The 16,482-nt window shown below is 46.3% G+C and overlaps 1 protein-coding gene across 1 annotated transcript in view; it reads right to left on the minus strand.

Annotated features, from left to right (window-relative positions):
- CROCC2 (ciliary rootlet coiled-coil, rootletin family member 2) overlaps positions 1-16,482 on the minus strand; it is a 186,488-nt gene that overhangs the window by 77,008 nt on the left and 92,998 nt on the right. The window contains exon 12 of the mRNA XM_069726780.1: positions 351-541. Within this exon, the coding sequence (XP_069582881.1) occupies positions 351-541 (191 nt within the window). The remainder of the gene's footprint in view (positions 1-350; positions 542-16,482) is intronic.

A 16,482-nucleotide genomic window follows, 5' to 3' on the forward strand; every position in this document is an offset into this window, starting at 1 on the left:
CATGATTAGTAGCTGGAGAACAAGTTGAGAAAGGAACAGGCATTTGGAGTCGTTTTAGGAGATGTCTGCGTGTAGTTGGTTTGTGTGCGTCTCCCAGTCTCTATTCCCATTTGGTTTGCCTCACCTTCTCCTCCCCTATTTTCCCACTTGATTATTTGAGAGTATATTAATATGACGGGGTAGGAATGCGATTGCCTCACGGGGTGAAATAACCCAACTAAGGAGCTCAGAGTGGCGCAGGGCAAGTGTCAGGCGTGCCTTCTTTGTACCCTTCCCTAGTGACAGAGCTTCCTCTCCCTCCTGTTTCACCATGTGTCGTCTTGTTTTCGGTAGAAGGGAACACAGTGTACCTGTTTAGAGATTCCAGACTGGACTGACACCTCTGAGATTCTAGCTTTATGCCTTCCAGTAGATTGCTGATCTCATCCTTCTCCCTCCTTAACTCATGCCCTCTTCTCTCTGAATCTTCCAGACTCTCCAGCAGTTGCCTCTTGGTTTCCTCCACAGACTGTAGAGCACTCGCCAACTCAGAGAGCAGCTCCTACACAAGAGAAAGTGTGGTGAATTGTATGCAACCACTAATTGTATAGAAAGAAAATCATATTGATGAATAATATATACTGTGTATGTACAGTACAGACCAAAAGTTTGGACACACCTTCTCATTTAAATATTTTTCTGTATTTTCATGACTATGAAAATTGTACATTCACACTGAAGGCATCAAAGCTATGAATTAACACATGTGGAATTATATACTTAACAAAAAAGTGTGAAACTACTGAAATTATGTCTTATATTCTAGGTTCTTCAAAGTAGCCACCTTTTGCTTTGATGACTGCTTTGCACACTCTTGGCATTCTCTTGATGAGCTTCAAGAGGTAGACACCGGGAATGGTCTTCCAACAATCTTGAAGGAGTTCCCAGAGATGCTTAGCACTTGTTGGCCCATTTGCCTTCACTCTGCGGTCCAGCTCACCCCAAACCATCTCGATTGGGTTCAGGACTGGTGACTGTGGAGGTCAGGTCATCTGACGTAGCACCCCATCACTCTCCTACTTGGTCAAATAGCCCTTACACAGCCTGGAGGTGTGTTTGGGGTCACTGTCCTGTTGAAAAATAAATGATGGTCCAACTAAACGGAAACCGGATGAAATAGCATGCCGCTGTAAAATGCTGTGGAAGCCATGCTGGTTCAGTATGCCTTCAATTTTGAATAAATCCCCAACATTGTCACCAGCAAAGCACCCCCACACCATCACATCTCCTCCTCCATGCTTCACGGTGGGAACCAGGCATATAAAGTCCATCCGTTCACCTTTTCTGCATCGCACAAAGACACGGTGGTTGGAACCAAACATCTCAAATTTGGACTCATCAGACCAAAGCACAGATTTCCACTGGTCTAATGTCCATTCCTTGTGTTCATTAGCCCAAACAAGTCTCTTCTGCTTGTTGCCTGTCCTTAGCAGTGGTTTCCTAGCAGCTATTTTACCATGAAGGCCTGCTGCACAAAGTCTCCTCTTAACAGTTGTTGTAGAGATGAGTCTGCTGCTAGAACTCTGTGTGGCATTGACCTGGTCTTTAATCTGAGCTGCTGTTAACCTGCGATATCTGAGGCTGGTGACTCGGATAAACTTATCCTCAGAAGCAGAGGTGTCTCTTGGTTTTCCTTTCCTGGAGTGGTCCTCATGTGAGCCAGTTTCTTTGTAGCGCTTGATGGTTTTAGCGACTGCACTTGGGGACACTTTCAAAGTTTTCCCAATTTTTCGGACTGACTGACCTTCATTTCTTAAAGTAATGATGGCCACTCGTTTTTCTTTACTGAGCTGCTTTTTTTCTTGCCATAATACAAATTCTAACAGTCTATTCAGTAGGACTATCAGCTGTGTATCCACCAGACTTCTTCTCAACACAAGTGATGGTCCCAAACCCATTTATAAGGCAAGAAATCCCACTTATTAAACCTGACAGGGTACACCTGTGAAGTGAAAACCATTCCCGTGACTACCTCTTGGAGCTCATCAAGAGAATGCCAAGAGTGTGCAAAGCAGTCATCAAAGCAAAAGGTGGTTACTTTGAAGGACCTAGATAGAATATAAGACATAATTTCAGTTGTTTCACACTTTTTTGTTAAGTGTATAATTCCACATGTGTTAATTCATAGTTTTGATGCCTTCAGTGTGAATGTACAATTTTCATAGTCATGAAAATACAGAAAAATCTTTTTTTTTTTTAATTTAAATAGATTTTTATTAACAATATAAAAAAAGGAGAACAACAGAATGCCATTTACATTGCATTATATCAGATACACATTTTCTTACTTTAATAAACCCCAACATTACCCCAACTACCCCCCTCCCCCATAAGACAGCTCAGTCTCAATCTCCACCCCACCGAGGCATTATCTGCCTCTTGTAATTTATCCTCTTCCAGGTCTTAGGAAACACGACGCCTATACTCCTCAATCCAAATCAAGCCAAGGAGACCATATTTTATTAAAGAGTTCTATTTTCCCCCTTTTACTGTACACCCCCTTTTCCAATTTTAGACCATGTTGAACATATTGGAGAAATTCCCTTCTCACAGGTGGTTCCGCGTTTATCCAGTTTCGTGCTATTACTTTCCTGGCCATGTAGAGTAGCCTAGCAATTGCAATCTTCCAAGTATTGTCAACTCCAATTTCTTCCACATATCCCAGCACACATACTATCGGGTCTCTAACAACTCTGCACTTATACGCTGCTTCAACTCGGCTCAAAACCACCACCCAAAAGGCAGCCAGTCTCGGACACGTCCACATCATGTGATATATTCCTGCCTTCTCACTCGCACACCTCGGACACCCAGAATTGGCACGCAATCCCGCTTTGTATAACACTTCTGGAGATTTATATACTCTATGCAAAATGTATAGCTGCGAGAGCCTATATGGTTCACTCAAGGATAGTCGCGGAACCCACTCCATCACCGATTCCCAGGTTTCATTTTCCATCGGCCCCACTTCTCTCTCCCACTTAGCTCTCGCCTTTATAGGGAAATCTAGCAGAAATGTGTGCATAAGGTCCTTATACAGAGTGGAAATAACTCCCCTTGTAGTACCCTCACCACACACATACTCCAACACTATATCATCTTGAACCCTGATATCAGCCTTCTTATTCTGAGCTCTAAAGGCATGTCTCATCTGCGCATACTGATATTCCCCTGTGGATCGCAAACCAAATTCTTCCTGCAATTGGGAAAAGGACTTCAGCTCCTGCTGCTGGATTATCTGGTGAACAAAGCAAATTCCCTTATTCTGCCATTCCATCAATCCTCCCAGGGCCTCAAAATCCTTTAAGTTGTGGTTAGACCATATCGGTGTGAATTTAGTCAACCCTGTAACCCCACGAATCTGCCTTAATCTATTCCATAATTTACGAATCAGGAACAGGGTTGGGTATATTTTCCCCAGCGCGCCCAATGAGCCATCCTCCAAACACCTGGCCATCGGTCGTCGGTCCGTCACCTCTTCCAATAGCTGTTGTACTGCACTGGATGACGCCCCTCGCGCCCAGCCCTTCAAATGCTGGCTCTGGGCCGCAAGGAAGTATATTTCCGGGTTGGGCAAAGCCAAACCACCATCTTCCTTGGGTCGTTGAAGCGTCTCCAAGCTAATACGTGGATATTGTCTACCCCATATCAAACTTCTAAAGAGGGCATTAATCTGCCTGAACTTCCCCCGAGGGATCCAAATTGGTGCGTTATGCAGAACATAAAGAATTTTGGGCATAAGGACCATTTTAATAAGGTTTACCCTACCGACGACCGATAGATGTAGCTTATTCCAGGCGTCTACCTTTGCCTTGAGTACCCCCATAACAGGAGTCAAATTTCTTTGCAGAAACTCCGCCACCGGCACCGAAATCCATATTCCAAGATATTTAAATTGGGAAACCACCTTCAGCCTCTCATCCCCAACATCCTCACTCACATTCTCTCCTACGTCATCCACTCTAAAAAGAACCGTCTTATCCCAATTAATTGTTAGTCCCGACACAGTACCAAATCTCTCAACAATTTCAACGGCCCCTCTTAGTGAATTGTCTGGATCCTCCAGGAACAGCAAAACATCATCCGCATATAACGCTATTTTTTCCTCTACTTTGCCATACCTAAACCCAGGGACCCCATCCGACTGCCGAATCTTAGCAGCAAGAGGTTCTACAGCCAACGCGAACAGGAGGGGTGAAAGCGGGCATCCCTGCCTAGTACCCCTAGCCAGCCCTATAGGACGAGATAGCTCCCCATTTACTCTAATTCTGGCGGATGGTAATGAGTACAACAGCTGTATCCAGGCCACAAACTGCGGGCCAAACCCCATACATTCCAGCACCTGCCAGAGGTACCCCCATTCGACGCTGTCAAACGCCTTGTGTGCATCTAGCGATACAATCACTCTTCGACCACAGTTATCAGACTCTACCTGCAAATTTACATATAACCTCCGCAAATTGATCGCCGTTGATCTATCCGGCATAAAGCCAGATTGGTCCGAATGCACCAGACTCGCAATAACACTAGAGAGGCGGAGAGCCAACACCTTGGCCAGAAGCTTGACATCAATTGTTAGTAAAGAAATTGGGCGGTACGACTCCGGTTTCCCCAAGTCCTTATCCTCCTTTGGAATGACCACTATTATGGCCTCTCTCATAGAGGCTGGCAAGCGCCCACAAGACCTAGCTTCCTCCAATACCATTTTTAATCTAGGAATCAACACTTCTGCCAACCCTTTATAGATCTCAGCGGGTAACCCATCGACCCCAGGCGCCTTCCCATTGGCCATAGACATCAATGCCCGACTCAATTCCTCCTCAGTGATAGGGGCCTCAAGGCTCTCCCTATCTACCTCACTCAGTCTCGGCAAATCCAGACCTTCCAAGAAAGTCAGTGCATCCTCGACCGATTCACCAACCCGAGAGGAATACAAATCTGCATAGAAGTCCGCAAAGGCTCTCAAAATTTCAGGTGTTTCCGTTATTTTACCTCCACTAGCAGAATCCAAAGAGTGTATATATGAAGAACCTCTCTGAGCAGCAGCCACTACCGACAGCATATGTCCCACTGTTTCTCCCTCCTGATAGAACAATACCCTTTGGAAATCTCGTTTCCTCTCAGCTTTGCCTAGCAGAATTTTTTCCAAATGATTTTGTGCGTTTTTCATTCTTCTCTCTGCCTCAGGGGTTCCCAGTGTGGCTATCCCATCCTCTGCTTCCTTCAACTCCTCAACTGCCGCTTTTTCTACCTCTCTCGTCCTCCGCTTACACCTACTAATGTCCCTAAACAGTAGTCCCCTCAGGTACGCCTTCATTGCATCCCAAATTGTAAGAGCGTCGGCGCTTCCATCATTTAAGAGAAAGAATTCCGCCACCTCCCGTCCTATACTTTCCAACTCAATACTCTGTAACCAATTAGGATGAATCTTCCATTCTCTCCCACTTAGCGAGCGAGCCCCCTCCAATCTAACCTCTACTTCAATTGGACTATGGTCCGACAAGGCCCTTGGCAGATATCTCACCTCCCCAACCAATGTGTCCAAAATCCTGTTACCCAGAGCCATATCAATCCTAGAGAGTGTGGCATGTGCCGGTGAATAACATGAGTACCCTCTCTCCCCCACATGTCTAACCCTCCACAGATCAATCAAACCTATCTCCTGTATATAGGTGCCAAATGTTGTTATGTGTCCCTCCGACCTATTCTGAGTATTTTTATTTTTATCCCAATATTCATCACAGATGTTATTTAGATCTCCGATAATTATTAACGGTGTCGGTCCCCATTTTTCCACTCGCTCCATTACTTCTCTAATCTTCCTGCTAGAGTAGGGAGGCGGAATATACATCGCGGCAACACACAGCATCACTCCATACAGTATACACCGTAATAGTACATACTGTCCCTCCCCGTCCACATATACCTTCACCTCCTCATACTGAACTCCCGCTGGAACCAAGATTGAGACTCCTCTTGCATACGTGGAGAAGGTAGAATGATATCCCCTCTGGATCCATCGTCTATTCAAAACATCCACTTTTTCCCTTACCAAATGCGTCTCCAGCAAGCATATCATTGAGGCCCTTTGGTCTCTTGCATATTGCAAACACGCAGCACGTCTAGATTTCTCCCCTAGGCCTCTCACATTCCAGCACAAAATCTTAAAACGGGTCCCCATCACTTGGCTCATCTTCACTATAAGTATCATCAATTTTGAGCTCAGGCTGTCTAACTACCCTCCCCCCCCCCTCCCAACTCCCCCTCCCACCCTTCCCCCCTCACATCTAACCATTCCACCTCTTTCCAAGAGTGGGGCATCATCGCCCATAGCGAACACTCCGTTTGGCATTACCTTCCCAACCCTCCTCCCACCACTGTACATAACAGGATTTCAGACATTTTGAAAAATAACGTGTCTCAAAACATTTTAACTTAGAATTATTTGCACACACAAGAAGTCTGCATAAACTTAAAATATATCGCAAACCCTTCCTCCCCCTTTCCCAGCAGCCATTACACCATCCCTTTAACTTTAACTGGATATAATCCAGCTCCCTTCTTCCCCCCCCATACCCCTTGGCTTGTCAATCACATGACTCTTTTCCAACTGACAGATAAGTAAACAACTTCAGACTCTTCCCACAGTTTCAGTCTCCTTTTCCTTTAAGCTTTTTAGCATTAATATCGATCCACTGGGTAGCGTCCTCCGGCTTCTGGAAAAAATGAATTTTATCAAACGCCACCACCCTCAGTCTTGCTGGGAACATCATGGAATACTGCACACCCAATTCCCTCAGCCGTCTCTTGATACCCGTGAACATCATCCGTTGTTTCTGCACCAGAGTAGAATAGTCTGGGTATATAGCAATCTTTTGACCTTCAACTGTCAGATCCGTCATGTCTCTGGCCTTCCTCAGGATAATGTCTCTGTCTCTATAGTTTAGAATTTTGGCGAGCATGGTACGGGGATTCGCTCCAGGGACAGGTGGTTTCGGCGGGACCCTATGCGCTCTTTCTACCGCGAACACTTTTGTTAGCGCCATATCTCCAAATGTCTCTAACAGCCATTTTTCAATATATTCCGTTGGATTCCTCCCTTCAGCTTTTTCAGGGATGCCCACTATGCGAATATTATTTCTTCTGGACCTGTTCTCAAGGTCCTCATTTTTCGCAGCCAATTCAGCTATTGCTTGAGTGAACTTTTTCTCTGCTTTTTGCAGCTGCACTATATGGTCTTCTGCAGTGCTCACTCTCTCCTCTACCTCCCCCACACGTTTGTCAATCTTCTGCATGGCTGCGTTTATCTGGGCTGTGTCCCCCTTAACCTCCTGTATCTGTATGGTCAGAGATTGTTTACATGAAGAGACTAGCGCAAAAACGTCTCTTAGGGTAGGCTCAGCTTCTGGCGCCATTTCCTCGGGTCCCCCTTCTGCCACCGCCATTTTACTCTCCTTTCTCCCCTGTTGTACCTCATGTTCTCCTGCTGGGCTCTCCTCCTCCTCCTCCTCTTCGGTATCAGCTCCGGCTCCCTCCTCTGCGGCCTCCGCTCTCGCAAACTGCTGGAGCTTTGCCGCTACCTCCATGCGCTTTCTGCATGCGGCGTTCTCCTTGTCTGCCTTTTTCCTCAAGTCGGCGCCATCTTGGATTGCGCCTGCATCCCCGGCTCCCGCGTCCTTCTGCTGTCTCCTGGTCATGTTCGTCGGTTCCAGCGCTACCGAACAGCACCGCCGGCCTCTCCAAGTCTCCCCGCAGCCAGTAAGCCCCCGCAGGGACCAAACAGCAGCGGCTCTGCAGGATTTTACAATATACAGCGGCGGGAGCTCACAGCCGCACGTCCGCTCACATGGACTCTCAGGCCACGCCCCCACAGAAAAATCTTTAAATGAGAAGGTGTGTCCAAACTTTTGGATTTGTACTGTATGTATGCATGCATATACAGTGGGGCAAAAAAGTATTTAGTCAGTCAGCAATAGTGCAAGTTCCACCACTTAAAAAGATGAGAGGCGTCTGTAATTTACATCATAGGTAGACCTCAACTATGGGAGACAAACTGAGAAAAAAAAAAAATCCAGAAAATCACATTGTCTGTTTTTTTAACATTTTATTTGCATATTATGGTGGAAAATAAGTATTTGGTCAGAAACAAACAATCAAGATTTCTGGCTCTCACAGACCTGTAACTTCTTCTTTAAGAGTCTCCTCTTTCCTCCACTCATTACCTGTAGTAATGGCACCTGTTTAAACTTGTTATCAGTATAAAAAGACACCTGTGCACACCCTCAAACAGTCTGACTCCAAACTCCACTATGGTGAAGACCAAAGAGCTGTCAAAGGACACTAGAAACAAAATTGTAGCCCTGCACCAGGCTGGGAAGACTGAATCTGCAATAGCCAACCAGCTTGGAGTGAAGAAATCAACAGTGGGAGCAATAATTAGAAAATGGAAGACATACAAGACCACTGATAATCTCCCTCGATCTGGGGTTCCACGCAAAATCCCACCCCGTGGGGTCAGAATGATCACAAGAATGGTGAGCAAAAATCCCAGAACCACGCGGGGGGACCTAGTGAATGAACTGCAGAGAGCTGGGACCAATGTAACAAGGCCTACCATAAGTAACACACTACGCCACCATGGACTCAGATCCTGCAGTGCCAGACATGTCCCACTGCTTAAGCCAGTACATGTCCGGGCCCGTCTGAAGTTTGCTAGAGAGCATTTGGATGATCCAGAGGAGTTTTGGGAGAATGTCCTATGGTCTGATGAAACCAAACTGGAACTGTTTGGTAGAAACACAACTTGTCGTGTTTGGAGGAAAAAGAATACTGAGTTGCATCCATCAAACACCATACCTACTGTAAAGCATGGTGGTGGAAACATCATGCTTTGGGGCTGTTTCTCTGCAAAGGGGCCAGGACGACTGATCCGGGTACATGAAAGAATGAATGGGGCCATGTATCGTGAGATTTTGAGTGCAAACCTCCTTCCATCAGCATGGGCATTGAAGATGAAACGTGGCTGGGTCTTTCACCATGCCAATGATCCAAAGCACACCGCCAGGGCAACGAAGCAGTGGCTTCGTAAGAAGCATTTCAAGGTCCTGGAGTGGCCTAGCCAGTCTCCAGATCTCAACCCTATAGAAAAGCTTTGGAGGGAGTTGAAAGTCCGTGTTGCCAAGCGAAAAGCCAAAAACATCACTGCTCTAGAGGAGATCTGCATGGAGGAATGGGCCAACATACCAACAACGTGTAGCAACCTTGTGAAGACTTACAGAAAACGTTTGACCTCTGTCATTGCCAACAAATGATATATTACAAAGTATTGAGATGAAATTTTGTTTCTGACCAAATACTTATTTTCCACCATAATATGCAAATAAAATGATAAAAAAAAACAGACAATGTGATTTTCTGGATTTTTTTTTCTGTTTGTCTCCCATAGTTGAGGTCTACCTATGATGTAAATTACAGACGCCTCTCATCTTTTTAAGTGGTGGAACTTGCACTATTGCTGACTGACTAAATACTTTTTTGCCCCACTGTATATATATATATATATATATATATATATATATATATATATATAGTACAGATCAAAAGTTTGGACACACCTTCTCATTTAAAGATTTTTCTGTGGGGGGCGTGTCCTAGCTGGCCATGTGAGTGGAAGCAGGGAAGAGTGCTCCCGCTGCCAGAAGGACAAAAATCCTGTTTTAACCCCGATTTTCGGGTAAACTCACCTAAATCCGGCTGGCTGAAGGTCCGGAGAGTGCAGCGGTGCAGAGCAGCGGGTCCGGAGTCGGCAGCGATGACCAGGAGGCGGCAGAAAGACGCTGGCACCAACGATGCAGGAGCCGGCCAAGATGGCTCCAATGCTAGGGAGGATGCCGAGAAGGAGAACGCCGCATGTCAGCGGCACATAGAGGTGGCCGCAAAGCTGCAGCAGTATGCTAGAGTGGAGGCTGCTGAGGAGGCAGAACCAGGATCTGGAGCTGGAGCTGACCAGGAGGAGGAGGAAGCAAGCAAGGCTGAGCAGCATGAGGTACAGAGGGGGAAGGAGAGAGGCAGTATGGCTGGGGCTAGTGGGGGACCTGAAGCCATATCACAGGGAGAGGAGCCGACCCTTAGAGATGTTATCACACTGATCTCTTCATGTCAGCAATCCCTGAACTCCTTGGCCCAGCAGATGCAGGAAGTTAAAGGGGACACGGCACAGATTAATGCGGCTCTGCAGAAAATGGACAAACGTATAGGAGTGGTGGAGGAGAGGGTGAGCACGGCAGAAGATCACATAGTTAAGCTACAAAAAGCTGAAAAGAAGTTTGCCCAAGCAATAGCCGAGCTCGCTGCCAAAAATGAGGATCTGGAAAATAGGTCCAGAAGGAATAACATACGTATAGTGGGGCTGCCTGAAAAGACTGAGGGGAGAAATCCCACTGAGTTTGTGGAGAACTGGCTGCTGGAGAAGATTGGGAACACAGTGTTGACAAAAGTTTTTGCTGTTGAACGGGCTCATAGGGTCCCGCCGCAGCCCCCTGCCCCAGGAGCGAATCCCCGTACCATGCTTGCTAAAATACTCAATTACAGAGACAGAGACATTATCCTTAGAAAGGCTAGAGAGATGGAGGATCTGACGGCTGGAGATCAGAAAATCGCCATTTATCCGGATTATTCCGCTGCGGTTCAGAAGCAGCGGATGAAGTTTACTGGAGTCAAGCGGCGACTGAGGGAGCTGGGAGTGCAGTACTCAGTGATGTTTCCCGCCAAGCTGAGACTGGTGGCTTTTAATAAGACACATTTCTTCCTGACACCGGAGGACGCTGCCCAGTGGCTTGACACCAATGAGAAAAAGTTGAAAGGAGTGGGAGACTGATATGCCGGCGAGATTTGGCTGGAAATTGGTTTCTCTGTCGTTGGCGGAGAGTTTTGCGCTGGTTAGCGTCGGTTTTAAAAAAGTTGAGCAACTGCTGAGGGTTCTGCTAGGCCATGTTGAGGACTGGCCGGAGGGGACAGTACTGTCTACCAAATGTGGGGGAGGAGGGCTATGACGGATATTGTAAATTGGTTTTCTATTTTTCTTACATGTCATAGAAGTGCAATGTTAAGTTATAATAAAGTTAAAGTTAGGGGGAAATTATGTTTAGTGTGGCAGCGGGACGCGAATGGAGAGGGTTAAGTGAGGGAGAGTGTTCGCAGTGGGCAGTGGAGCCCCACTCTTGCTGAGAGGAAAAATGCGTTACACTGGGGGGGTTAGGGGGGTAAGTTGGGACGAGGTAGGGGGGCGGGAGGGGGTAGGGGGGATGGGAGGGGTGGGGCAGCTCATACTTGGGAAATTGGATAAAATGAGAAATGATGATATTGAGTTGGAATGTGAGAGGTCTGGCGGATAAAACACGGCGAGCGGCAAGTCTACAGTATGCTCAAGAGCAGAAGGTTTCAATGATATGTCTGCTGGAGACACATTTAGTGCGGGAGAGGGTGAATGTATTGAATAGGCGCTGGATACAGAAAGCATATCATTCTACTTTCTCGACGTATTCTAGGGGTGTGTCTGTGTTGATTCCTGCTGGGGTGCAATATGAGGAGGTAGCGGTAAAGGAAGATTTGGATGGTCAGTATGTGGTGGTGAAGTGTAAAATGAATGGAGTATTGATGTGTATAGTGGCAATGTATATTCCGCCCCCATACTCAAGCAAGAAGATAAGAGAGGTGCTGGAGAGGGTAGAGCGCTGGGGACCGTTACCATTACTAATTATCGGCGACCTTAATAATATATGTGATGACTTTTGGGACAAGAACAAAAAAGCCCAGAATAGGACGGCGGGACATACCACTACGTTTGGGACTTATGTCGGGGAAGTGGGCATGATTGATTTATGGAGAGTTAGGCATATCGGGGGAAGGGCGTATTCATGCTACTCGCCAGCTCATGGTACGCTGTCTAGGATTGATCTGGCACTAGGTAACCGATTATTAGATACGATGGTGGGGGATGTGAGATATTTACCTAGGGCTCTCTCAGACCATAGTCCAGTTGAAGTGGAATTTAGACCAGTGGGGACACGGAACGGGAGCAGAAGGGAGTGGAAAATTCACCCTAATTGGTTACACAGTATAGATTTGGAGAAGATTAAGAAGGAACTAGGGGAATTTTTTGAGATAAATGAGGGAAGTGTAGATGTGCTTACTGTGTGGGAAGCCATGAAAGCGTACTTGAGAGGGCTGTTGCTTAGGGATATTAGCAGGTGTAAGCGGAAATCGAGAGAGGCAGAGAGGTTGGCGATTGATGGGCTGAGGGTGGCTGAGGATGAGATGGTAATAACGGGTACTCTGGAGGCTGGGAGGAGGTTGAAAGCAGCTCAAAACCAGCTAGAGGAGGTCTTGCTGAGTAAGGCTGAAAGGAAGAGGGAATTCATGAATCTGGCCTATTATCAGGAGGGTGAATCAGTGGGTCATTTACTGTCGCTGGTGGCATCTGCCCAGAGAAATACATCCTTTGTTCATTCTCTGGTGACTGGGAGTGGTGTTGCTGTTTCGGAGACTTCAGAGATTTTGGAGACTTTTGCAGATTTTTACGCAGACTTATACTCCTCTCGGGTAGATGGGTCAATGGAGGACACGGTGGCGTTCCTTGAGGAGTTGGAGCTCCCGAGGCTGAGTGACAGGGATAGGGAGGATCTGGAGGCTCCCATTACGGAAGAGGATCTGGGACGGGCATTACAGTCGATGGCTAATGGGAAGGCGCCTGGCGTAGACGGATTTCCTGCTGAAATTTATAAAAACTTGGGGGAAGTGTTGATCCCTAAATTGAAGGTGGTCTTGGAGGAGGCTAGGATTGGCGGAAGGCTGCCGGCATCTATGCGGGAGGCCACAATAGTGGTGATTCCAAAGGAGGGGAAAGACCTGACACAGCCGGATTCATATCGACCAATTTCTTTACTTACTATTGATGTTAAACTCCTGGCTAAGGTGTTGGCGATGAGGTTGACAAGTGTTATTTCTGGCCTGGTACACGCAGATCAATCTGGCTTTATGCCTGATAGGTCAACTGCGATCAACTTGCGAAGATTGTATGTGAACTTGCAACTCGGAGCTGATAACTGTGGCCAGAGAGTTATTGCATCTTTAGACGCCCACAAGGCGTTCGATAGTGTGGAGTGGGGGTATCTCTGGCAAGTGTTGCAAAGCATGGGGTTTGGACCGCAGTTCATATCCTGGATTCAATTAATGTACTCGATGCCGATGGCCAGGGTTAGGGTAAATGGGGAGTTGTCACGGACCATACAATTGGCTAGAGGGACGAGGCAGGGGTGTCCACTTTCCCCCCTTTTGTTTGCTCTAGCAGTGGAGCCGCTGGCTGCTAAGCTTCGACGGTCTGATGAGATGACGGGATTTAAATATGGGGTGATTGAAGAAAGGGTGGCGTTGTATGCGGACGACATTTTGTTGTTTCTGGCAGATCCAGTTGCATCCTTGGAAGGAGCCATTGGGATTATTGAACGATTTGGATCAGTGTCGGGGCTTAGGATAAACTGGAGTAAGTCTATCTTGTTTAAGGTGGACGATGTGGATGGGGAGCCATTGGAGAATGGGCGACTGGAGGTGACAAGTAAATTTAAGTACCTGGAATATGGGTATCTATGCCGGTCACTGACTATATACATGAGAATCTGACTCCAATCTTGGGTGCCCTCAAGGCAAAGGCGGATGCTTGGCTCAAGCTACATTTGTCTGTGGTAGGTAGGGTGAATCTTATCAAAATGATTCTGATGCCAAAAATACTGTATATTCTTCACAATGCACCGGTTTGGATACCACGTGGGAAATTTAGACAGATCAACTCTCTGTTTAGGAACTTGATTTGGGGGAGGCAACATCCGCGTATTAAACTAGAGACACTTCAGCGACCCAAGGATGATGGGGGTCTGGCATTGCCTAACCCTGAATTGTACTTCCTCGCAGCCCAGAGTCAGCATCTAAGGGGCTGGGCGCATGAAGGGTCATCTGGAGCGGTACAGCGGTTGATGGAAGTGGTGACAAAATGAAGGCCAGTGGTGCAATGTTTGGAGGATGGATCCTTGGAGAGTTTGGGGAAGCTATACCCGACTTTGCTGTTGATACGCAAGCTGTGGAGTAGATTGAGGCATGTACGTGGGATCACGGACTTGACTAGATACTCGCCGCTATGGCATAATAACAATCTGAAAGAATTTGAGGCATTAGGGGTATTGATAGAATGGCTGGGCAAAGGGATTCAGTATGTGTATCAAATAATTGAGCAAGGTGAACTGAAATCATTCTCCCAATTGCAGGCGGAATTTGGCCTTGGAAATGCAGGGGAGTATCAGTATCTGCGGATGAGGCATGCTTTTGGAGCTCAGAGTAGGAACGGAGGTATTAGGATTCAAAGGGATATAGTACTGGAGTATGTGTGTAATGACGGGACGACTGGAGGAGTTATATCCACTCTGTACAGGGATCTGTTGCACACTTTCCTATTGGGGTTTCCAATAATGGCGAGAGCTAAATGGGAAAGAGATCTGGGCCCAATGGATAATGAGACTTGGGAGTCGGTGTTGGAATGGATCCCAAGACTGTCGCTGAGTGAACCGTATAGATTGTCACAGCTTTATGTGGTACACAGAGTTTATAGGTCTCCGATGGTGCTATATAAGGCAGGATTGCGTAATGACTCTGAATGTCCAAGGTGTAGGTCTACGGATGCAGACATTTTCCATATGATGTGGACATGTCCGAGGTTGGTTGCCTTTTGGGTGGTAGTTTTAAGTTGTATGGAAGGTGCGTATGGATGCACGGTGCCAAGGGATCCAGTTGTATGCTTGTTGGGATGCGTGGATGAGATTGGGGTGGATAAACATCTAAAGATAGCTATAGCTAGATTGTTGTACATGGCTAGGAAGGTGATAGCTAGAAACTGGATTAGGGAAGAGCCGCCGTCAAGAGGAGAATTCCTCCAGTACGTAAAACAGGGCCTGACACTAGAAAAAGGGATTTATAAGAAGAAAGGGAAAACTGAAACGTTCAATAAAATGTGGTCTCCATGGATTGCTATGGGATAGTAATGTGAAGTGTGGCTTATACGAGTGGTTGAGGGATTAGATACTCTATTGTTTTAATGATGGTAGTAATTAACAAGATGAGCTGCTTTGTGAGGTGGGGGAGGGGGGCTTTGGGATCGAAGGGGGCTGTTTGAAGGGAGAGGGGGGAAAAATACTCTGTATTGAAAATGCAAATGAAACATGTTAATTGTACTGTTATTCTTAATAAAAATTTATTTGAACAAAGATTTTTCTGTATTTTCATGACTATGAAGATTGTACATTCACACTGAAGGCATCAAAACTATGAATTAACACATGCGGAATTATATACTTAACAAAAAAGTGTGAAACAACTGAAATTGTCTTATATTCTAGGTTCTTCAAAGTATCCACATTTCGCTTTGATGACTGCTTTGCACACTCTTAGCATTCTCTTGATGAGCTGTAAGAGGTAGTCACCGGTAATGGTTTTCAATTCACAGGTGTGCCCTGTCAGGTTTAATAAGTGGGATTTCTGTCCTTATAAATGGGGTTGGGACCATCAGTTGTGTTGTGTAGAAGTCTGGTGCATACACAGCTGATAGTCCTACTGAATAGACTGTTAGAATTTGTATTATGGCAAGAAAAAAGCAGCTATGTAAAGGAAAACGAGTGGCCATCATTACTTTAAGAAATGAAGGTCAGTTAGTCCGAAAAATTGGGCCACCTTTGAAAGTGTCCCCAAGTGCAGTGGCAAAAACCATCAAGCGCTACAAAGAAACTGGCTCACATGAGGACCGCCCCAGGAAAGGAAGACCAAGAGTCACCTCTGCTTCTGAGGATAAGTTTATCCGAGTCACCAGCCTCAGAAATGGCAGGTTAACAGCAGCTCAGATTAGAGACCAGGTCAATGCCACACAGAGTTTTAGCAGCAGACACGTCTCTACAACAACTGTTAAGAGGAGACTTTGTACAGCAGGCCTTCATGGTAAAATAGCTGCTAGGGAACCACTGCTAAGGACAGGCAACAAGCAGAAGAGACTTGTTTTGGCTAAAGCACACAAGGAATGGACATTAGACCAGTGGAAATCTGTGCTTTGGTCTGATGAGTCCAAATTTAAGATCTTTGGTTCCAACCACCGTGTCTTTGTGCGACGCAGAAAAGGTGAACGGATGGAATCTACATGCCTGGTTCCCACTGTGAAGCATGGAGGAGGAGGTGTGATGGTGTGGGGGTGCTTTGCTAGTGACACTGTTGGGGATTTATTCAAAATTGAAGGCATACTGAACCAGCATGGCTACCACAGCATCTTGCAACGGCATGCTATTCCATCCGGTTTGCGTTTAGTTGGACCATCATGTATTTTTCAACACGACAATGACCCTAAACACACCTCCA

Source organism: Ranitomeya imitator, chromosome 5 (assembly GCF_032444005.1).
Source record: "Ranitomeya imitator isolate aRanImi1 chromosome 5, aRanImi1.pri, whole genome shotgun sequence".
Lineage (NCBI taxonomy): Eukaryota > Metazoa > Chordata > Amphibia > Anura > Dendrobatidae > Ranitomeya > Ranitomeya imitator.